This window comes from Eretmochelys imbricata, chromosome 4 (genome assembly GCF_965152235.1).
Source record: "Eretmochelys imbricata isolate rEreImb1 chromosome 4, rEreImb1.hap1, whole genome shotgun sequence".
NCBI classification, from domain to species: Eukaryota; Metazoa; Chordata; order Testudines; family Cheloniidae; genus Eretmochelys; species Eretmochelys imbricata.
The window spans coordinates 139,603,988-139,628,746 of NC_135575.1; the positions used below are offsets into that span (position 1 = coordinate 139,603,988).

The window sequence follows — 24,759 nt, forward strand, 5'->3', positions numbered from 1 at the left end:
TTTGAAAGTGCTGTGTAGGTTTCCTTTGAGGATGAGGACTGATAGGTCAGACATAGAGGGACTGGTTTGTGAAAAGTGGTCACCCACAGGTAGGTGATAGGGTGTTTTTGTCCTTTATCATTTTCCTGTGTGAGTTCATTCAAGAGCGTAATGATTGTCTCTCTCACCAACAGAAGTTGGTCCAATAAAAGATATTATCTCACCAACCTTCTCTCTCTAATATTCAGACCATGATGTGACTTTATTTAAAAGACAGACTGGTTGCGGAGGAGACCCTGACTGAGATGCTGCATGCTGCTATACGGGAGGAGGTAGAGAAGCAGCAGAAGCTGGGGACTGGAGCATGTACTTGTGTGCAAGGGCCCTACACAGAGCAGCATACAGTAAAGCAGCGCTTCCTCCCAAGGGGAAAGGAGTCTCCCAAGGTGACTCATTAATGAATGAGATAATGGAACTAAAGACCAGTGGTGATTAACTCAAAGTGGATGCCAAAATGAAGATATTACAGCGAGCTGTCCGGGTGCATGACGAAAGAAGTCATAATGGCTTGATCAGACAGGCAGACAGACAGCTCCAGAGAAAAGGCCATGCGACTGCAGGCAGGCTGCTAGAGGCAGTACTTGTGACCACTGTTTCAGATGTGGCAGTAATGAATACAATCAGTCAGGATGTCATGCAGGAAAATCACAAGAGAGCGGAGACAAAGCTGGCACTGCATCTGATCTACCAGGAGCAGCCTACCTTTGCCATCCTACACTGAAGCAGGAAAAAAGAATAGCTAATTTAGCTGGAAATAAATGCACTATGTGGTGTTTCGCCAAGCCCTGTGGGACACTAGAGCACAGGTATGCATGGTCTCAAGTCGGTGGGTGGAAGATAATCTCCCAGGGACACACCTTAGAAAGTTTGAAGAGTTATGGGAAATAGAAGACGGGCTTGGCCTTAAAGCTGCCAATGGAACTCAAATCCCTTGCAAAGGACGGACTAATGTCCCATTCCAATTAAGCGGAGAACATGAAACAATGGGTGTTCCCCATTGCAGAATTTAGGGATGAGATGTGCATTCCCTACCTGGATGCTGTCCTTGTGCGCAGTGACACTATTGAAGAACACATGGAGAATGTAAGGAGAGTATTGCAAGAACTACAGAAGCATGGAATTAAGATGAAAGCTGCCAAATGTGAGCTCTTTAAGAGAGAGGTACTTTACTTGGGAATTGAGGTATCTGCTGAAGGTTATAAGATGGATCCAGCTGACATTTTGGCTGTTCATGATTTTGCAGATAAGCCACCATATATCCTCAGGGAACTTCACAAGCTGCTAGGCTTCCTCACCTATTATCCAAGCTACTTCAAGACTTTTTTCAAGTAGCAACGACATTCCTATGACTTGTTGACTGTTCCACTGGAATCTGACACACAACACCACCAAAAGTGGACCTGGAAAAGGAAGACGCTTCCTGTAAGGCATTAGGTGCAGTCTTATACCAGCACCAGGAAAGTAAACCGAGAGCCATTGGTTATGGATCAAGAACACTAATTGCAGCTAAGAAAAATGATTACCTTCGTTCAGGAAAGCTGGAGTTCCTAGCTTTGAAGCAGGCTGTAACTGACAAATTCTGTGACTACCTCCACTATACACAATCCTTCACAGTTTACAGGGATAACAACCCATTAACCTATGTCCTCCCCTCTGCCAGGCTGAATGCCACAGCACACTGTTAGGCTGAAGAATTAGTTGACTTTAACGTCAAAGTTAGATATTGTCCAGGGTAATCTAATGTGGTTGCAGATGCTTTATCCAGAATGCCCCTTGATGTGAAAAAATATATGATGAAATGCACAGATGTTGTTAATGCTGTCTTCTTGGTTAGCAGTTATTACTACCAACCCTTTGGCAGCAGCAGACCTCTCCATGGCTATTAAATCCACCATAACGCCTATTCTGTAAGAAGACATTTTGGCAGCTCAGAAGGAAGATCCAGCTGTTGCTAAAATTCTTCATTATAAGTCCTTAGGGCATACACTGAACAACCAAAAGAGCTCAGGAGGATGTGGTAAGATCTCTGCCCTGATGTGAGAATGGCATTGGTTGCATTTGGATACAGATGGAATACTTAAGCAGAAAACCTACTTATGAAATCAGCTGTATCACTTGAAAAACCCTAAGGCGGGTATATCAAGAACTACACGAAGAGATTGGACATTTAGGAGTAGAGCAAAAAATCAGTCTCACAAGAGACCACAGATGAAGAGGGATATTGAACATCATATCACTAGAGTCTGTACATGTGTCACAAAACCTCACCAGCCTTCGAGAGTTCCACTAACATAGTCACAACAGAACCATCTGAGCTTGTATCAATGGACTTCTTGCATCTAGCCAGAGGCAAAGGAGGATATGAATAAATCCTAGTAATAGTGGATCACTTCACTGGGTTTGTCCAACCCTACCCTACCACCACCAAGTCAGGCAAGCCTGCAGCAAACATGATCTTCAATTACTTATTTGGTTTTCCTGAAAGGATCCATCATGACCAAGGGGCAGAGTTTGAAAATAATTTATTCAGAAGGTTACAGCATGACTGTAAAATTGAAACATCTCGCACAACCGCACACCACCTAAAGGATAATGGTTAGGTAGAAAGGCTGAACTAAATCCTATGTTGAGAACCTTACCAGAAGAATAAAAGTCAAACTGGAAGGACTCTCTTAAATCAGGGGCAGATTTAAGGGTCAGAGCCTGGTTACCAAACATGAAGCTTAGGGCTCAATGGTCACATCAATTTAGGCTTTTTTTAAAGATAAAAAATGAAAAAAAAAATCCCATAAAACAAAAAGCACAGGCCTAAACAAAAGTGGACTCTCACCCAAATTATGTTGGCTGGTGTATATCCAATTTTTGGACCCTCACACCACGGCGACATTTTTTCTTGGCAAATTATTCTACGATGCTGTCCAGCTGTCTCATCTTTATCAATTGCAAGGAGCACTAGACACTCAGCCATGTTTGTGATATGACTGACCACATGTAGTTTTTGACACATCTTAATGTGCTTATTGTGCAGTCAGCACTAGCCACTCCAACTGGTATGGTGAGAAAAAGTCAACACAACATTTACATTTCTGGTAAAACAGCATCAAGAGAACTTGATACACTGAAACTCAAGCAGTTCCGGACTCCAAGGAACAAAATGAACACTTCTGCGCCCTTTGTAAAATAATACATCTTGAAAGACAATCTCATGAACCAAGTCTAAAAGAAAAATATAAGTATTTTCCCATCAGTTTAAGAACTTCCTTCTTTAAAATTATATTATGAAGTCGCCTGGGATGGAGGAAACCAAATAGAGGAGCTACTTCTTGAAATCCCTCACACTGAGGTTTTAGTTCCATAATCATATTGTTTAAGACCTCAAAATATTTTCTTTGATGGTTACCCTTTGCTTCTAACGCAGAATAGTGTGCAAATTCATCATCCATGTGGCATACGCATCTCTTCCTGTGGCTTGGATAGTTTGCGTTTTCAAAACCCATTGCTTCCCCCCACCTGCTCTGAGACGTTTTTACAATTTTATCATATTTTTCTTCAGCTCTGAGTTTGCTGAGCTCATTCACTGTGCTCTCAAATGTCCAGAGGACATGGAACAAGTCAATTTTCTTTGACTGTAGGATTCCAGAGGCTGCAGCTGTGATAACTAAGATCCTATGCCACCACAATAGATTGAGGTAAACCATCCAAGCCATCAAAGACAGGTTGCTTTTTGCTTGTATGTCCTCGCCACTCCTGCGTTCAGCAACAGTTTAATCTTCTAGGCATTCAATTACATTCTCAAAATTTACTATCATTGCCTCATTTCATTCAAGCTGCCCATCTAGACTTGCAGCGTACCTTTAAATGTAAAGGTCTCCTTCATTCTTCAGACGTGTGTTCAATTTCATCTGCAGCATCAATCCTGTCAACTTCTGTGAGGGCTTGAAATGCATCATCATTTCCTCTTCCTTTTGCAAAGCTGTACTTTCTCAAGCATGATACAGATAAAGAAGATAAATATTCTCTTTAGACTTAATCATTAATTTTTCCCATCGATGGTTAGAGTCTGTGAAATATTTATATATTTCCTGCAAAGTTGTGAAGAAAACCTTCAGATCTGGACTGGCCTTACCTTCCGCAGCTTGCACCAAAACTAGGTTACTGTGATGTGCTGGGCAATGGATGTATGGTGCCTACACTTTGCCTCCCCTGCCTGAAGGATATTCTTTCATTTTTGTTTGCAATCCTCCATGATCTCCAGCCATAACCCTGGCACTATCCTATTCCTGTCCAGACATCTGTTTGGGGTTTAATCCATATTTTCAGGATAAAACATTAGTTAACTGGTCACACAAGGATGCAGCACCTGCCTCAAAGCTTACAAACTGCTCTTTTATATCTGCCACTTCTTTGACACAATCAATATTAACAAAGCGAAGCAAAATGGCCATTTGATCAACATGGCGAATATACATGACTTCATCTGCAATGACAGTGAAAAAAAAAAAAAAAAAGCTTCTTTGCCACTATTCAGTATGCACCACTTGCTAAAAGACGTATAAGTTCATCAGTAATTGTTCTTGCTCAAGTATTTGACTATCTTGGCGTCGCTGATATTTTGGGAAAAGTTGTATTATGTCTGTCAAGTAGCTTTCTGATGGTCAGGTAAATACCACACTTGTTGCTCTCCAGCACCTCACAGTGGCCAAGGAAGGTGACACCTAAAGTAGTTAAAGTTTTGACTGTGCCAAGCAATATTTTTAGTACTTGACATTTCTTAATATTTTCAGATGCTTGTTTATCAAAACAGGCTTTGATGCGGTGACGCTTCGTGACCTGCAGAGCTGCCACACGTGACTTTGCATGTTGTTTGCTCCTCCCATGAACACTGACTTTATCATAGTCTTCCAATCATTGTTAGCCACGTTGATTTCCGAGTTTCTGAATCACCCAATGGGCAACACATGTGACCGTATGCGTCATCTGAAAGATCTGCATAAACTAAGCCACTTGACATGCAAACCTTCATACGATCAATTTTTCATTCTGTAAAATGAAGATGAAAAGTGGCAAAATGTAGGGGAAAAAAGGAAACCTTCCATTTGGCCTATTGCTCAATGGGCTGGCAAGGAGTAATCTGTAAAATTATACGCAACAGCTGACGTGATAAAACGGAATCTTGAAAGCAATTTTGATCAGATGGGAACGTCAAACCTATTTCAGCAGGAAGGCTGCTTGGACCTGTGTCATTGCTGACCTGTTCATCTACAGGAAACAAAGTACATTTCCCAGTGGCAGCCCTTCGGAACCGGAGTGTGCTCGGTGTCTGTGACCCCTGCAGGATGGGGTCAGAAACTTCTATTACTACCAGCTACGGGGCATGCCCAAATGCTGAGCGATTTTTCAAAGGCATTGCAAGACGGATGGGTGTGGATCTGTTGGGACCCTGATAAAAATGGGGGTTGATGGCCAGGGGCAGCGTTAGACACATGCAGCCCATACAATTGCATCAGCCCCGAGACAGGGAGGGGGCCCCTTGCCAGGGTGACTGACTCCATTATTTGTGAGGGTGAGGCCCCAGAATCGAGTGGTGGGGAGCAGTTGGCAAGGGCAGAGGAATAGCTTATGCAGCTGTTTGAGGGCCCATGCAGTTGGAGGACCCCCTGCAGGCTCAGGGCTGCTCGGCTGCATAATATATGCCTGGCACAGGCTGCTGCCACTGTTTGCAGCTGGATGACACCTCTAGGAAGGGCCCGGTGAGTGAGACTCCAAAATGGTGGCTCCGCCATGAACTCTGATGAGTGGGATGGCCAATGGCAGAGCCTCACCTCCCACTGTGAGGGCAAATTCAAACGAGGGGCAGCAGGAACTGGTGTGCGGCTCTTCCAAGAGGCTCTGACTCTAGCTCCGGTGATTAGCGGCTTTGGCTCCCATGACAACAGTTCTGGCTTTGGCGGAAGCAGTGGTGATGGCTCTAGCAGCAGGAGCCCAGGAGCAGGGCCTCGGCCAGGGAGAGCAGACAGTATGGCCTGGAGCTAGGCAGGCGTGAGGGATCGGGGAGCAGAGCAGGGCTGCAGAGGCAGGGATGAGCGTGGGGGTTGGGGAAAGTGAGAGTTTATCTATCTCAATGTGGGCCATGTGATGGCCCACAATAAAAACCTGCACTGGGGCCCATCTTTTTCTTCCTCTATCATTGGCAGATGGGAGGAGGAGATGGGAGGGACCAGGTCAGCATTTGCTGGCTGTTAAATCTGCCACTGCATGTAATAAGGTAAATTACGCCTGTAATTGTACATGAAATTAGGCAGTAGGGTTTGCACTTTTCTATTTCTTGTATGGAAGATCACCATTGCCCATTGACGTCACATTTGCTTTATCTATGAATTTGGAATCTACAACCGAGGACCATAACGAGTATGCTGAGAAATGGAAACAGCTGATGAAGGAAGCTTATGAATGGACATCAAAATGTTCTAAAAATTCTGCTACCCATGGTGAGAATCGTTACGAACAGAAAGCGCATGGTGCTGACCTCTTAGCAGGTGACAAAGTACTTGTCAGGAACCTTTCAGAGAGAGAGGGAGCAGGAAAATTAAGATCCTCTCTAGGGAAGATAAGATTCATGTAGTATTTAAAAGGAAAGGGTAGTCGATGAAGTAAAAGCAGAAGCTGGAAAGGGATGTGTTAGAGTTCTTCATCGCAATCTTTCACTTTCCTCTGACTTCTCACCCTGGGATAGAACACCACCCTCTAACCACAGAGGAAGACACAGTGAACAAGGCAACTAGCCCAATAAGAGATCACAATGAAGACAGGAATTTGAACTCCAGGGACTCTAATAGTGAATGAATCCAGGGGCAGAATCATTTCATCCGCGTCTGGGAAATGAGGATGTTGTTGATCCTGAAAACTTGAGAACGGCTGATCAGACTGATGTGACATACACACCAGCTGGAGAAAGACATGAATGCCAAAATGAGAGCATGGTACCAGAAACCATTGTGCACAAGAGGACAGATCACCAGAACAATCCACTGACAGGTGAGGTCATCTGACTAGAGAAAGAAGAAGCCGACAGACACTGGCATAGGAAGAGTTAAGGACATCTACTTATCAGTGTCTAAATCCAACTATTGTACAGGTGATTGCCCTATGGGGTTATCCTCAGGTTTGTTACATGCTATACCTATTTCTGTATCTTATCCTGCATTCTATGCAAGGCTGATATAATATTGGTAAGTGAAGTGTTCGATAGCTCTGGATAGTTTGTAATTAGGATAATTTAGTACATTTTCGAAATAGCTTGCAGTATGCCCTGTAACTTGCAGTTAGATGTTTATACCATTGATCACATCCGAACTGTTATTTTATAAGGTGTGAATATATTTGTGGATTTAAGGGGTTCAGAGCTGACTATTCATAGAATCATAGATATGTCGGGCAGGAAGCGATCTCAAGAAGCCCTAAAGGCCAATCCCCTGTGCTGAAGCGGGACCAAGTAAACCTAGACCATCCCTGACTGGTGTTTGTCCAACCTGTTCTTAAAACCTCCTGCCCACCATGCTGACCAATATAGTTTCATTGTTTCCTTGTACTTCCCCCTCTGTCTGTATCCATCTGTTGTCTCTTGTCCTATACTTAGATCGGAAGCCCTTGGGGCAGACTTTCTTTTTGATCTGTGTTTGCGCAGCTCCTAGGACAATGGGGCCCTGGTGACTTGGTTTCCTATGTGCTACAGTACACAGATAATTAACAACAATAGCTAATGGAAGCAGAGACCCCGGGTTGTGTATCTCTCCACAATAGTCCTGGAAATGCTCTGCTTTGGGGATTTCATTGACAGTGAACTCAACCAAAAGAAACGACCCAAAAGAAGGGCCCAATTGAGCAAGGCGCTGAGCCCCCTTATTTCCCAATGACTTCACATTACGGCACTCAGCACCTGGTAGGTTTGGCTAAGAGCTGCACTCAGGTTTCTGGGAGATGGGCAACACGGCCCTTGTTCCTGGTAGGTCTGGGCAGCCATTCACTTTGTTCTGCACAGCCTCTTGATCCAAGCGTCAACCCTCAGCACCTTTGCTTTCTGCTCCTGTCAGCATTTAATTAACCTATCTGTTCTGCAGCCTCTGGTTGGAAGCGTCCGTTTTATTCCTCATTTAATTTTCATGGTGCATAAAACGCTGGCAGGCCTGACCGGGGAGAGTTATCGCTGCTGATGTGTACTTTTATAAGGGTGCTTAAAAAATATTAAATCAACATTTACTCAAATACAAATTTGCACCGTGTGGGGATGAAATGCAGTGTCAGGAGCATTGCGCCTCAAATCTGACACATCCCAAAGACACTGTCAGGCAGGAAACTCAAAAGAGTTTGGTTTAAGAACCATAGAACCACAGGGTTAGAAGGGACCTGCCACGGTCATGTAGTCTAGCCCCCGCCAAGATGTAGGATTTGTTGTGTTTATACCATCCAAGACAGGTGGCTCCAGCCTCCTTTTGAAAAGCTCCAGTGAAGGAGTTTCCACCCCCCCGCAGGTATCTGTTCCATTCTCCTACTGTTCTTACCGTCAGGAAGTTTGTCCTGAGATTTAATCTAAATCTGCTATGCTGTAGTTTGAACCCATTGCGTCTCGTCCTGCCCTCTGTGGCAAAAGAGAACAACTTTTCTCCACCTTGTTTATGGCAGCCTTTCAAGGGTCTGAAGACCACTATCATATCCCTCGCTTAATCTCCTCTTTTCCAAACTGAACATACCCGGTTCCTTCAGCCTTTGCTCATATGGTTTGCATTCCATCCCTTTGATCATCTTTGTCCCTCGTCTCTGGATCCTTTCCAGTTTCTCCACATCCTTTCTACACACTGGTGACCAAAACTGGACACCGTTCTCCAGCCAAGGCCTCACCAGGGCCGAGTAGAACGGTACTGTCACTTCCTGTGACTTGCATGCTGTGCCTCGGTTAATGCAACCTAACATTGCATTTGCTTTTTTTGAAACAGCATCGCATTGCTGACTCCTGTTGAGGTTGTGATCCATGACAACTCCCAGGTTGCTGGGTTTTTTTGTCACCCACACCACGTTATTTCTTCAACACAGACTTTAAAGGGACATTTATATAAAATCAACAAAACCAGTTTTAGTTTATTCCTTTTTTTACAAAAATGCTCTTGCCCATCCCCAGCTACAGATCTCTACCCAGGATACAAACATTACAGATTAAGTCTCGTAGCCACTGGGGAGTTAGATAATGATTATTTGCCTCATTAGACAGATGGAGAAACTGAGGTACAAAGCAGTAAAGAGATTTACTAGAGGTTACAAAGCAGAACTGAAGCACAGTTAGGAAAAGAACCATCTATAAGTACCTATATGGGAAGGGATCTAATGTTGCAGACAAAGGCATAACAAAATCTAATGGCTGGGAGCTAAAGCTAGATAAAATCAGGTTAGAAATAAGGTGGATGTTCTTAACAGTGAGGGTAATTAACCATTGGAACAACTTATCAAGGGCTCTGGTGGATTCTCCACCACTGAGTGTCTTTAAATCAAGATGTATGAAACAAACAAACAAACTGTAGCTCATCTAGAAGATATGGGCTTCATGCAGGAATCATTGGCTGAGATTGCTATACGATCACAATGGTCCTTTCTAGTCTTCAAATGTATAAATCTATGACCCCTGATCTCCTGGCTCCCAGTTTCCGTGCTTTACCCACACAGAGTATCTCCTGTGTTTTGGATTTCTTTCCCAGGGCTGGAAACACAAACACAACATCCCTGTGCTAATGTGTGAGTTGTGGCCAGGTGGTATCAGCACAGGCCAGGGATGGCGGTGGGGCGGGGGAGCAGGAACACCCATATTCTGTCACTGATGCTTTCTGCAGCCTTGGGAAAAATCACTTAATAATAATTCATTCCCCACCCCACAGCTGGGGAGAAATGAACCTAAGTGAATTTGGGGCTGGATCCCAAGTGACTTCCACATGGAACTCCCAGAGAAGTCGTTACAATGCAGGCTGCAAGCTCTCTGGGGTAGGGATTGTTTTCAGTGGATGTTGGTAAAGAGCCCAGAATGATGGAGCCTGACTGGGGTCTCTGGGCACTATGTCATAATGATCATAGATAAAGGGGGCAATGCAGAATTAGACCAAAGGCTTGGAAGATGAAATGGTCCAGCTGATGCTGCTGGGATAGCAGCTCTGCACACATACCCCTACCCCCAGGGCTCACCTTAGCTTGAGGCATGATGTAGCCACTCTGATATCATAGAATCATAGAATCATAGAATATCAGGGTTGGAAGGGACCTCAGGAGACCATCTAGTCCAACCCCCTGCTCAAAGCAGGACCAGTCCCCAACTAAATCATCCCAGCCAGGGCTTTGTCAAGCCTGACCTTAAAAATATTTAAGGAAGGAGATTCCACCACCTCCCTAGGTAACTCATTCCAGTGTTTCACCACCCTCCTAGTGAAAAAGTTTTTCCTAATATCGAACCTAAACCTCCCCCACTGCAACTTGAGACCATTACTCCTTGTTCTGTCATCAGCTACCACTGAGAACAGTCCAGATCCATCCTCTTTGGAACCCCTTTCAGGTAGTTGAAAGCAGCTATCAAATCCCCCTTCATTCTTCTCTTCCGCAGACTAAACAATCCCAGTTCCCTCAGCCTCTCCTCATAAGTCATGTGTTCCAGTCCCCTAATCATTTTTGTTGCCCTCCGCTGGACTCTTTCCAATTTTTCCACATCCTTCTTGTAGTGTGGGGCCCAAAACTGGACACAGTACTCCAGATGAGGCCTCACCAATGTCAAATAGAGGGGAACAATCACGTCCCTCGATCTGCTGGCAATGCCCCTACCTATACATCCCAAAATGCCATTGGCCTTCTTGGCAACAAGGGCACACTGTTGACTCATATCCAGCTTCTCATCCACTGTAACCCGTAGGTCCTTTTCTGCAGAACTGCTGCCGAGCCATTCGATCCCTAGTCTGTAGCGGTGCATGGGATTCTTCCGTCCTAAGTGCAGGACTCTGCACTTGTCCTTGTTGAACCTCATCAGATTTCTTTTGGCCCAATCCTCTAATTTGTCTAGGGCCCTCTGTATCCTATCCCTACCCTCCAGCATATCTACCACTCCTCCCAGTTTAGTGTCATCTGCAAACTTACTGAGGGTGCAATCCACACCATCCTCCAGATCATTTATGAAGATATTGAACAAAACCGGCCCCAGGACCGACCCTTGGGGCACTCCACTTGATACCGGCTGCCAACTAGACATGGAGCCATTGATCACTACCTGTTGAGCCCGACAATCTAGCCAACTTTCTATCCACCTTATAGTCCATTCGTCCAGCCCATACTTCTTTAACTTGCTGACAAGAATACTGTGGGAGACCGTGTTAAAAGCTTTGCTAAAGTCAAGGAACAACACATTCACCACTTTCCCCTCATCTACAGAGCCAGTTATCTCGTCATAGAAGGCAATTAGATTAGTCAGGCATGACTTGCCCTTGGTGAATCCATGCTGACTGTTCCTGATCACTTTCCTCTCCTCTAAGTGCTTCAGAATTGCCTTTGCTAACACCATTCTAGATAGTGGTAGTAGCGGGACTGAAGTATGTCTACACTAGACACTCTGCAGCTACAACGCTGTAGTGTAGACTCTTACCACTGCAATGGGAGGGGGTCTTCTGTTGCTGTAGCAAATCCACCTCCCTGAGAGGCAGTAACTAGGTTGAAGGAAGAATTCTTCTGTCAACTTAGTGCTGTCTCCACCAGGGCTTAGGTCAGCTTAACTACGCCATGCAGGGAGTGAATTTTTCTCACCCCTGAGTGACGTCATTGGAGCAACCTAAGATTTAGGTGTAGACCCGACCTGAGTGGCCCAGGGGACTGACTGCAGAGCCTGTCATATCTAAGTCACTGCTGGTCCATTGAAGGATCCAAAAATCTCTATCATTGGATGTGGCTGGTGGGAAACCTGGGAGAAATGGGTAGGTGGGTCTCAGCTCAGATCCAAGCGGGCATGAAAAACCACCACCAGAGCCAGCACTAACTGCAAACCAGGTGGGCGTCTCAGCAGAGAGGCCAGCATCTGGATGGCGACTCAACTTGTCTGGAGAAGGTTTCACTCTGCTCACATCAAGTGGGGAGGAAGCTAGCCCGGCTGCTGCCTGAGCTGATCCTGTTCTGTGGCTAGAAGGAGCTGGAGCGTTTCACCAACCCAAATTTCCTTTTAAAGACCCTATTTGGAGAACCCTCCCACGGAGACGTGGCACCGACTGACCTTCCATCAGGGTGTGGTGGATGCTCCAATAGACACTCAGGCAATGTTTCTCCTTCTTCATGCCCCGTTTGCACTTGCAGCCATAGAGCTGGCTGGACAGCAGGGCCGTCACCGTGCTCCGGCACTGGTTCTTGGCGTCTGGCCCCAGTTTGTTGGCGCCGTTGCCCGCAATGCATTGCCGGAGGGTCCGGAACTTGGAGCTGCAGCTGGGATCATTGGTGCAGGACTCCCCGGCCTGCAGGCAATCTCTGCCCGAACTCACAGCTTCTGTCATGCCTTCTGCAAGAGAACGAGAAAGAGAGAGAGTCATGGTGTGATGCTCCCAGATTGAAAATCAAAGCAATTCAACAACATCTCCCACTTTCCGGGCCAAGCTCTGAATAAGCCTTTGCTTAAATACACAAGCCCTGTGGCCTGGCTTCCCCGAAGATCCCCAAGCACCTTACAAACAATGGGCCCACTCATGAAGTCCTTACTCAGCCAGATCTCCCATTGAGCTCAAGGGCACAAGTCCAAATTGCAAAATCAGGACTTCAATATACAGTCACCTCCCCTCCTGCTGAAATGCACCTACAGTGGAATGCAGCAGCTGCTTAGCAGGGTGTAGCAACACCACCCCACAGCCTCCCAAAGCTGCCCATGCAGCTCTACAGATTCACCTACACGGGAACTGGGTGGGCAACATGCCCCCTTTGCCCCACACTGGCAGAGGGAAAGCCCCAGGAATGAACCGAGGCTATGCCTTCTTTCCCTATTTTGTGGCCCATGGAAATCACAGAGCTCCACTGAAGTCAAAGGGGATTTACACGAGTGTAAAATCTGGCTTTTTGACTGTAGTATCCCAGATGAAAGGCAGTGGATCAGCCCTGCAAGGCTCAGTGCCCTGGCAATCCATTGCATGGACAGACCTACTGAATTGCTGCTGATTCCCCTCTGTCTCCCAGCAGCTGAGTGTGGTGTGGCTGCCTTGCCTGCCATGGGGAGGGCAGCGGCGTATGCGGGAGGAGAGGAGACTCAGATCCCTTCGCATGCATGTGTTCTCGCTCTCACGCATTCAGTGGGGTGGCAGATGGGAAAATTCTCCAAAGGTTCAAAAGGCATTGGGTGAATGCAGCCTCAGTAACCGCGGGGAGGTTTGGATGTGCAGCAGGCAAGCCCCAGGTGTGCAATGACTGGGTCAGCGTATGTTCCAGGGGCAGGCCAGTTTGTCACTAGCTAGCCATTAGGATTGCTCCAGGGCTCGTGCCTGGTTCGATCATTTCCAGTGCCTTGGCAGAGGGCAGGCAGGTCTCGAGTTTTTCCCTCTGAGGGTATGTCTACATCGCAGTGGGAGGTGTACCTCCCAGCTCCTGGGGACGTACCCACAATACCTCTGATCAAGCCAGCTTGCTGAAAATAGCAGCATCACTGCGGTTGCACCGGGGGGATGAGGGACGGGCTAGCTGCCCCGGGGACATACCTGCGGTTTCAGACAGGATCACACTCAGCGCACCTAACTCATCTCGCTCCCTGTGTGGCGACTTTAGAGCTAAGACAAAATGTGCAAAATTTCATCCCAAAAGGAATTAGTCCGCGTCACATGAGCAACTGGCAAAGGTGGGTTGGAATGGATGGTGGGACCCAGTATGAACTCCAGCAGAGACTAACCATGCCGGGTATAAACACAGACAATCTGCAAAGACCGTACGGTACTTTGGGAGCCTACTTAAAATAAATCAAACATTCGCAGATTGAAACATTTGCCTACAAAATATAAAGTGAATATGTTCTCAAGCTGAGACCCATTCACATGAACAGAGAGACCAGGAGCAATATTTACAGATCAGTGCCCCGAGTGCTGGTGCTTTCTGTTTACGATGCCGGAACTGGAAGCTACTTTAACTGGGATGTTACAAATGACCCATTCTATAATCACGTCATTTAATAACTGGGGATTTTTATTGTTAGCGGTGTCTTTGCTGGTGAGACAACATAACGTCACATTTCCCCAAGCGTGGCCCTCAGGAGTCATTTTATACAATGTAAAAAAAGAGTCTCTCTGAGAAAAATCTCTGTATCTTACAATATGGATGATGCGTCTTAACCGGCCCATGAGTGAAAGGGATGTAAGAACATAAGAATGGCCATACTGGGTCAGACCAAAGGTCCTTCAAGCCCAGTATCCTGTCTTCCGACAGTGGCCAATGCCAGATGCCCCAGAGGGAATGAACAGAACAGGGAATCGTCAAATGATCCATCCCTTTTTGCCCATTCCCAGCTTCTGGCAAACAGAGGCTAAGGACACCATCCCTGTCCATCCTGGCTAATAGCCATTGATGGACCCATCCTCCATGAACCTATCTAGTTCTTTTTTGAACCCTGTTATAGTTTTGGCCTTCACAACATCCTCTGGCAAAGAGTTCCACAGGTCGACTGTGCACTCTGTGACAAAATGCTTCCTTTTGTTTGTTTTAAACCTGCTGCCTATTAATTTCATTTGGTAATTCCAAGTTCTTGTGTTCTGAGGAGGAGTAAATAACACTTCCTTATTTACTTTCTCCACACCAGTCATGATTTTATAGACCTCTACCATATCCCTCACATAGTCGTCTCTTTTCCAAGCTGAAAGCCCCAGTCTTATTAATCTCTCCCCATATGGCAGGTGTTCTATACCCTTAATCATTGTTTTGCCCTTTTCCAGTTCCAATATATCTTTTTTGAGATGGGGCGACCAGATCTGCACGCACTAAATCAGATCTTCCTTGCCAAGGATGAGCAAGTTCATGGTCTTGCTTTCACCATGTTCTTTGAGGGGTCTCTCTCAACACAGTTCTACCTAATGATTTGTACACTGCTGCCCATCACCATGGTATGTGAGTGCCAAATTCAGGTCACTGGCATTTGGGCCACGGATATGTTTTTTTTTTCTGCTGCCTCTTCGTTGTAGCAGAACTTTCAGCTCCCTTCTCTCTTTATTTGTGTATTTTGAAAGCCCTTTTGCCTGCATTATTCCCTTTTCTTAGTGCCAATTCCACACTGTTACTGTGGGCAGGTGGGGTCAGAAGTTTATTTTCACATCCTGTATATGGCTATATAATATACCCGACCTGATTTTGATTTCGGATCGCCTTCTGACCTCACATCAGAGTAGCTTTCCTGCCCTGCTCAGAGGAAAATGGTCACCCAAATCCTCCACTAGGTGGCAGTAGCCTTTTACTGTCTTTCTAGTTTAATTGAAAGGCTTTTACTTAATTCACTCAAGCGTTGATGAGAGAAGCCAGAAAGCACAAGATCCTGAAGTCCTCTGTTTATCCATGGACACCTACCCCCGGCAACATGCCTCCACTCTGATTTGCAGGTCCAAAGGGTGCTGTGAGTCTCCAGCCCCATCCCACCAAGATTCCCAGCTCTTTCTGGGAGTTTTGTAGTGTGGACACCTGCCTAGTGGGAGCTGGGCTAACACTATCAACCGGTCTCATGGAAGGGCCACCAAACAGCCCGTTAGACGATCCTGGTTTTCATATACCAACCGTGAAATTCAAACTGGTTAGTGGATACTGATACGTCTATTAGCAGCAAAATACTTAATACTTGGAAAACTAACCTCCCGTTTATTCAGAAAGGTCCAAAAAAATGGCCAAACGTGGAGAAGAGAACTACAAAACGGGGGGAGGAGGGGGAAACACACAGACACCAAATATTGGTCCCCCAAGGATGCAGTCATGCAGTTGTGAAGTTACCTGGCTCATCTGTATTGTCGTTACCAATGTTAAGATTACATTTGTAGCTTGTGTATGTCAATTTGTGTGGTCAGGTGCTCATGTGTACATGAGGACAGAGCCCTTTACAGACAGCAACTGTTCATTTCACATGTGCCGGTGGAATAATGATGATGCTATCATGATTGGTTCATGTGCATCGAGTGCACTGCCCTGAACAAAGAGAATCAGTATTGCTCAATTTTGTGTCATAGTCACCATACTGCTAAGGCTGCGAGAGAGTCTCTTTTAGCATAAGTGCTAGAGGCAAGAGGATTTGGCTTCTATCCCCACCCATTCCGTGAAGCTCACAGTTATTGTGACGAGCAGCATATTGTGACCCCCCTGCAGGGGTCGTCAGCTAATGATTTGTTACAATACCAAATGCTTGAAGGTGGTGTACAAAAATAATGAGTAGGTTGCCTTGTCATGAAAGGGACTGTTGAGAAACATATTATTATGCAAAGACAGACATGAAATACACCAGCTCCCTAGTATGCTGTGAAAAGCACAACAGAACCAGCAACATGTAAGGCCCCTTTCACATTGTGAAAGTGAACCAGTGAAGGGTTGTTCCCAGAACTTCCTCCAGTGCGGTGTCCAGCCCACTTTTAAATTATCCACTTGCTGGAGCTTCCACCAGTCCCCTCTGGGAGACTGTTGCACACTCAAGTATTTCTTTATAGCCACCCCCGCCGTACACATTGCATGGCTCATGCTGCTTGGCTGATTGTTTTACTGAATTAGGTCAGAGCAGCCAACACAAGTGGACGCTGATTGATAATGATTGTTAGGAGTAGCGCTCGGTGAAATTAGAGATTTGGTGTAAAAACAGGCTTTAAACTCCAGAACAAAACACGCAGATAATGAAACAGCTACACAGGACAGCTTGGTCGGTTGTTACTAACAATCCTCCTGGACAGGGAGATGTTTTGCTCAGAATTCTTTGGTGAGAGTGGCTCAGCAACCAAACTCATGAGGTTCTCAGAGCAACACCAGCCGGTTGGGGCAGCAGCAGGAGCTTGTACAACGAAAGAGGGTTTGCAGCAGCATTTAGGCTGCTGCTGTCCTGAGACCACTGCCCATCAAGTTGATCAATGCTGTCTCATGATTTCCTGGTCTGTCTGTACCTAGCTGCCGGCTCTTGTCTTAGACTTGGATTGTAAGCTCTTTGGGGTGGGGCTGTCTTTTTGTTCTGCATTCGTACAGCGCCTAGCACAACAAATGCTATCACACTTGCTAAGTGTGTCCCTCGCCCCCTAGTGGCCGGACCACTTAGAAGATAGTTAACTACTTCTACCAACTAATGAAATGACCCCTTTAGCCAAGTGGTTAGAGGACTCTGATCCAAAGCCCACTGTAACCAATGGAAAGCTTTTCATTGATTTCCACAGGCTTTAGATGAGACTCTTGAAAGGTCCTATGTTCAGTTCTTGCTGTTGACAGATCCGCTCCACACAGTGCTAACCAGGGTAGTGCCATGCATGAGTGATCCAAGTACTATGAAGAGCAACACGCGTGAATGCAAAACTTTTTCAGCCAGGATTACAAGACAACACCAGTTATCCATGCTTTCTTATTCCCAGGTGCCTAAATATTTCTAAGAATCTGGGCCCTCTCCTCCATTGAAGTCAATGGGAATTAAGCGCCTAAATACCTTTAAGGATCTGGGCCTCGGTACCTGCATGCCCAGAAGTTGGCATGATGGATCCTCACACACCTGGAGAAAAAACATTTATGTGCTGATGACCGTGCACTGGTTGCTCACTCAATCGATCAATGATATTCTATTTATAACTCATCTCTTTGCTCCTGCAGTTAACTGCTTTGGTTTCACAATTAGCCTAAAGAAAACCAAAGAGTGTACTGAACTTGCCAGGGATACACACGCCCACCCAATTATTAACACCACCACCACTCCTCTCAAGTCCGTGGGTAAGTTTTGTTGCTGATGGAGCATGCCAGCACAGAGTGCCACAACGGATTACGGAATTACCCCTCGCACAGCCAAGGCGAGCTCGGCATCTGGAATGTTGTTGGCTGCTTTTGCAACAATTGGGGTCTCAGAATAAACACGAAGCTAAATGTCTATTGGGCAGTTGTGCTAACAACATATCACCACCATATCAGTTCCAGATGCGCCATCTTCATGCTGTCTGCAGGGTCAAATTGTAGGACAAGATTCCTAACACCTAAATCCTTAATTGTTGTCAGATGTCCAGCGTTCAAAGCATGCTCATAACAGCTCCAACTATGTTGGTCTAGGCATCTTGTTCATATGGCCAACTCAAGAACCCACAAGGCCATATTTTGTGGTTGGTTAAAGTGAGGCACCTGCTCTCATGGTGGTGAGTACAAATGGTATAAAGATACACTGAAGTCAAACTTGAAAGCTTTGAGCAGGGGGTTGGACTAGATGACCTCCTGAGGTCCCTTCCACCCCTGATCTTCTATGATTCTATGTCAGGTTGAGCCCAGTACCTGGGAAGCAACAACACATGACAGAGCAAGATGGAGGTAAATTTGTCATGTTGCCATTACGCCCAGCTTCCAAGCAGTTATTAACACACGCGAAAAACATGAACAGCACGAAGCAAGGATACAACAATCTGCAATGGTCATGGACAAATTGTGTGTGTCCCACATGCAACTGTGTTTGCGGTTTTTGCACCGGCCTGATCTCCCACATACTCCTTCATTGATAGCGTTCGCTGAATTCTCATATGTGTACACCGACATGAGACTCCATCCCGCCATCCTATAGGGGCCAAGTCTCCCCTATCCAATTCCTTTTCACCCTGTGGAGTTATTTACACCTCTTCAAAGGGCGTATAGGATGTTACCGTTGCAAATGGAGACATGAAGGACTCCAAACGATGCAAGGGGATGGAGACTCAAGCCTTTGACTTCTGTTGAGATTAATAATCCCTATCTTGCATAACGCTTTTCATCTGTAGATCTCAAAGCACTTCAAAAAGGAAGCAACTATCATTATTCCTATTTTACAGATGGGGAAGGAAAAGCATAGAAAGGTGCAATGATTTGCCCATGGTCACACAGGAAGTCCGAGAGAGCTGGGATAATGCAAGTCCAGTGCTTCATCCTCTGGGCTTTATGTGGTTTTTTTACCCTGGAAGATATAACAAGTGATAGCACCTGTACCATCACAGATCTACCGAGCATCATGCAAAGACAGGGTCAGTACAGACACAGGGGGAAGAGCGCCCTCTATTGAACCAATAGCATCACTTTCTGCAGCACCTGTAGCTTCCCTGACATTTCCCGTTCTATGTCCTGATCAGATCTGACCCTGCTTAGCTCATGTGGCGAGAGCCACAGGTAGTTGTTAAACCATGTAGGGATGTCCTGACATCAGACAAGTTCTCAGAGGCTCCCCTGCAAAGCTACATTCAGACCATTGGATACTGATGTGGCATTACCTCAGAGCATTGTCTGTGCTGGGTCTTAGTCCAAGAAGGATACTTGAACGCAGCCCCCGGCTCGATGCAGCCACTCATCTGTTACATGCAGGTTATGAAGAAGAGCTCGGTGTAAGCTTAAAAGCTTGTCTCTGTCACCAACACAAGTTGGTCCAATAAAAGATATTACCTCCCCCACCTTCTCATGCAGGATATGAATCAGGATTCTTTATTCCAGACACCAACATAAGAAACACACTCCCTGGTAGCTACATTGTGTACAAGGATCGAATACAGTCCAGCTCAAGGTCTTTTCTTTCTCCCTGACAGACTTCAGCGGACACATGTTAGATGCATTTCTCCTGGCTGCTGGCCACCCAGCAGGGCACTTGCCTGTCTCATTAGTGCATGGACTAAAGAATCTCAAATTTTATTTTGCAGTGAGCCTGATTGTTGCCTTATGCTAGCTCTGCCTCACCTGGGTTATGTTCTAGCTGCTCTATGGAGCTGTTCCACTTTCATGCAGAGCTGGGGGATAGAGCTGAGAGAATAATGATTTTTTTCTGTTCATGGACAGTTCCAAAAAAACCCTCATTTTTGGTCCAAGCGAAAAGGAGATTTTTCAGAATTTTTTTACCTGAATTGAAAAGCCAAACAAATAAGCAAAAAGACGGTTTTGATTGGAAATAAAATGTTTCATTTCAGTTTTAACTCTTTCAAAATGTTTGACTTTTTAACAATAAAATTGAAGGACGTTTCAAAACAAAAAGGGATTTTGTTCCCCCCGAAGAAAATGTCAAAGCTAAATATTTTGACTCTTTCAGAATATTTTTTTGTACGAACCATTGAGCAAAACCAACATAAATTCACCAAACATGTTGGTGTCACCTCATATGCATTTTTCACCAAAAAAAGGTTTGCCCAGCACAACCCTGGGACCCTCCCTAGTGTACATTTCTATAGGACCTTGTAAGAACTTATACTGAGCAAGTTCTCCAATGTACTGTGTCAATCTCAAAATCTAGATCCAGTCTCTTCACCGTCATAATCTTTCTCCCCACATTTGCTGGTGACTGAAACTGTCCTGCTTCCATGTCACTGCATGCTGCAACCGTATCAAATTGCACAAACTGAGCTTGGTCTACAATTTATTAGAGCATCGGGGAAGCCCGGATGCTATGGGAAGCGATGTCATGATCTAGCGGTCTTCCTTGCGAGTCAAAACCAGCCCAATGCTTCAGACAGGTGCTGTCTTTCGGGTGAAGCAGAACATTGGCAACCTGCCAGGGATGGGCACTGATCTTTCACCCTCGCCCTCTCAGGATTTGAGGAGCGGTTCTAAATGTCTGGCGGACAGTTGTGATAACAACACTTCTGTATGGTTGTGAGATGCGGACAAACATATCACCTCCAAACTCGCTCAGTTCCGTATGCACCATCTGTTTTCAGGGTCAAATTAAAAATGCCACAGCACTTTTTGGAGCAGGAAGGGGTAGTTAGTGTTGGTGTTCCTGTTCAATTTCAATTTTAGGTATGCAGTAGGGGCTTCTCCTGCCTGGCATTAAACCCATCCACTGCCTCCGTTTACAGTCCATCTCACCAACAAACGGCCACATCCGTTGTTCTCAGAACACCACTCCTCTTCTAGGGGTAGTTTATTACCATAAAATACTCAATACTTCTTCAGGCTCACTCAGTCTTAGAAGTTTATAATGGTTCTCAGCTTCTACACAGCTCTCCCCATAGAGTCTTTCCAGGCCTTTCTGAGGGTTTCCCCTTCCTTATAGCCCTGCCTTCAAGAGGCCCACAGTCCTTTTCAGGCCTTCTCGCTGGGACTTGCCACCTCAGAAGTTCCTGCTCCCTGGAAGTCACTAAGCTGAGTCTTCTCCCTGAAGAGTCTCATGTTTCTGGCAGTTCACATCCACTCCGATGTTCTCACCTCTACTGCCCGGAAGCTTTGGAGAGTTGTCTCCTCCCATCTTGTTCCCCCCCAGACTCTCTCCTTGAAATATCTCAGAATCCCAACAAAAAGGTGTATTGGAATTGGAAAAGGTGCAAAGAAGGGCAACCAAAATGATTAGGGGGATGGGACAGCTTCCGTCTAAGGAGAGATTAAAAAAAACAGGGACTATTCAGTTTAGAAAAGAGATAACAATGGTAGGATATGATAGGGGTCTATAAAATTGTGAGCCGTATGGAGAAAGTGAATAAAGAAATGTGATTTATCCCTTCACACAACACGAGAACCAGGGATCACCCAATAAAGTGAATAGGCAGCAGGTTTAAAACTTACATAAGGAAGTATTTCTTCACACAATGCACAGTCAACCTGCCAGTATTCTGTCTCGGGCACTGACCAGTGCCAGATGCTTGAGAGGGAATGAACAGTACAGGGTAATTTCAAGTCATCCACCCCCTGTCCCAGCTTCTGGCAGTTGGAGGTTTAGAGACACCCGGAGCATGGGGTGGCATCCCTGACCATCTTGGCGAATCGCCATTGATGGACCTAACCTCCAAGAACTTGCCTAATTCTTTTTTGACCCCAGTTATAGTTTTGGCCTTTCGGGTCTTTGTCTCCCACTAGTGGATGGCCCACATGAATTTGTTTCTGAGTCTGCTATTGCTTTTGAATTAAGGGACTGGGCTCTTTAGTTCAAGCAGCAGAAGCACCTGCTTCCCCACTCCCCTGACCTGGGGTCAGTCCCTGCATGTGGAACAACTAGGGCCATCATCCCATGTTTTAACCAAGGCTTCCTGCTTCTCAGGCTGTTTTTTCCGGCTATGATGTCATAATGCTCCATCAGTGACATCTCAGGACATGGAGTCTGACACAAACACAAGATAACTTCACCGCTGGATGTGGCAGCAGGCAGAATCCAGGATAAAGGAGCGGGGGAAACGCTTGGAAGCAAGCACAGCTGGCTTAACAAAGGTTAAAGGGCGCCTTCAGCTCCTGGGGAACAAATATTTGATCATGGGCTCTTCAATCTAGCAAAGATATAACAGGATCCAGTGGCTGGACATTGGAGCTAGACACATGCAGATGGGAAAGAAGGCACACATTTTTAACAGTGAGGGTAGTTAACCATAAGAAGAACTTGCCAAGGGTTGCAGTCGATTCTGCATCACCGGCAATTTTTAAATCAAGATCATGGGCGGCGGGTATCAAAGGCCAGGGCAGGATCAGCCTCCCCTGACGCAAGCCGTCGCCCTGCCCAGGTTCTGCCCTGAGGCCCTGCTCCCCTTCCCCTCTACCCTGAGGTTGGCAGGGTTCTGCTCCAGCCGGTGGCCTGGAGCTCAGGCACAGCGGGGGCCAGGAGCAGCTCTGGGGCTGGCTTGGGCGGGGGGGTGTCAGGCCAGCAGCCTTTGGAGGCCCTGGGGCCGGCCCAGTGCTGTGGGGCCCAGCAGCCCGGGGTGGTGCTGGGGGGTGCAGCATCCCAGGGCTGGGACAGGCGGCCTGGTGCCGGGGCGGGGGGTTCCCAGTGCAGCTGGGGCATGTGGCTCCTGCGGCCGGGAGTGGGGTGGGGGGAGGGCGGCACGGGGCTCCTCCGGCCATGGGGGTGGGAGGAAAGGGCGGCTTGGGGCTTCTCCGACACGGGGGAAAGGGGAAAGAATACTAGGCTGGAAGGGGCAGGGCCAGCGGGCTAGCCTCCCCAAAGAGGGGCTTCACCTGCCGCCCATGATCAAGATTGATTTTTTTCCCTAGGAGACGGGCTCTAGTTCAAACAGTAATTATTTCAGGGAAGTTCTCTGGCTTGTATTATCGAGCAGATCACATCAGATGATCACTGTGGTCCCTTCTGGCCTTGGATTCTATGAAACAATAGCCAAGGAAATTAAGGGACTGACTGGCCGAGCACGTTTGCTTTTGGCTGCAGCATTCTCTCTTCCCATGCTTACTCCAGTGTGAAAACACCTCTTCACGAGCTCAAGGCAAGAGGTCCCAGGAGACTCACTCTAGCAGTGTCCTAAGCACTTTCCTTCCCACATGCTGGGCACACAATTCCTTCCTTTGGCAGCTCCCTCTCATTCCTCAACCCCAGCCAGCCAGCCGGAGGAAAAGGAACAGCATTCTGACAAAGCCCGTCTCCAAGGACATGGGGGATGCTAGAGAACATCTGTCGCCAGGCGTTTACTGTGAAACCCTCTTTGGGATGGGGAGCTGTGCTTCCGAGGGCACTGGGAACTCAAGGCAATGCCAGTCTGGGGAACACAGAGAGTGTAGGAGAGAGAGAGAGACACACACACACACCCACTCAGGGAATGAAAAAGAGTATGACCCAGGCTAACTATAAAAGCAGAGGCTGGCATTTTCAAAGGGTGGGGGGTCTGAAATGCAATAGAAACTGGGCAAAAGGAAGTTGAGAAGGATGGGCTAGTGGTTAGAGCACAGTGTACAATGGAGGGTAGCTCTGTTCAATTCTCTGTGCTACCACAGTCTTTACTGTATGATCTAAGGCAAGCCTCTTAAGCGCAGATCCTCAAAGGTATTTTGGCGCCTAACTTCCATTGAAATCAACTGGGCCTTAGGCCATGTCTATACTACCTGCCGATCTGGAGGGTAGCGATTGCTCTATCAGGGATCAATTTATCGCGTCTAGTGTAGACGCGATAAATCAATCCCCGATTGCTCTGCCATCGACTCCGGAACTCCACCACGGCGAGAGGCGGAAGTGGAGTCGAGGGGGGAGTGGCGGCCGTCGATCCCGTGCCGCGAGGACGCGAAGTAAGTGATTCTAAATCGATCTAAGATACGTCGACTTCAGCTACACTATTCTCGTAGCTGAAGTTGCGTATCTTAGATCGATTCCCCCCCCCCAGTGTAGACCAGGCCAGTCTCTGTGTGCCTCAGTTCCCCAATCTGTAAAATGGGCATAGTAGCCCTGCCTGACAGGGGTATCGGGAGGATAAATGCATTGAAGATTGTGATGTGGTAGGTTACTCCAGTGAGTGGGGGCAACGTACTGAACATTAACAGGCACCAAACATCCTTAGGCTCTTTGAAAATCTCAACCTGAGCCCTGATGGATCCTCAGGCTGACAGGAGGAAGCAGCCAAGGAAGGAATGGAAAGGTGTAGGAGATGCTGCTCCCTCCTCAAAGGAGAAGTGAAGTGAAGTGAAGACACAGGGGAAGTGAAGCGAAGACACGGGAAGTGAAGTGAATGTATCTAGGTCTCACAGGCTGAGCTCTAAGTGGATTGCTTTATCAGCCTATCCATCACAGAGTTTTTTCAAGCAACTATTCTAACTGGCATAGCTAAGCACTTTGGGATCTTTTGGGATTAA

The 24,759-nt window shown here is 46.5% G+C and overlaps 1 protein-coding gene across 1 annotated transcript in view; it reads right to left on the reverse strand.

Moving 5' to 3' along the window:
* GFRA4 (GDNF family receptor alpha 4) overlaps positions 1–12,626 on the reverse strand; it is a 44,261-nt gene extending 31,635 nt beyond the window's left edge. Inside the window, exon 1 of the mRNA XM_077816189.1 lies at positions 12,317–12,626. Within this exon, the coding sequence (XP_077672315.1) occupies positions 12,317–12,626 (310 nt within the window). The remainder of the gene's footprint in view (positions 1–12,316) is intronic.
* Positions 12,627–24,759: the final 12,133 nt, after the last annotated feature.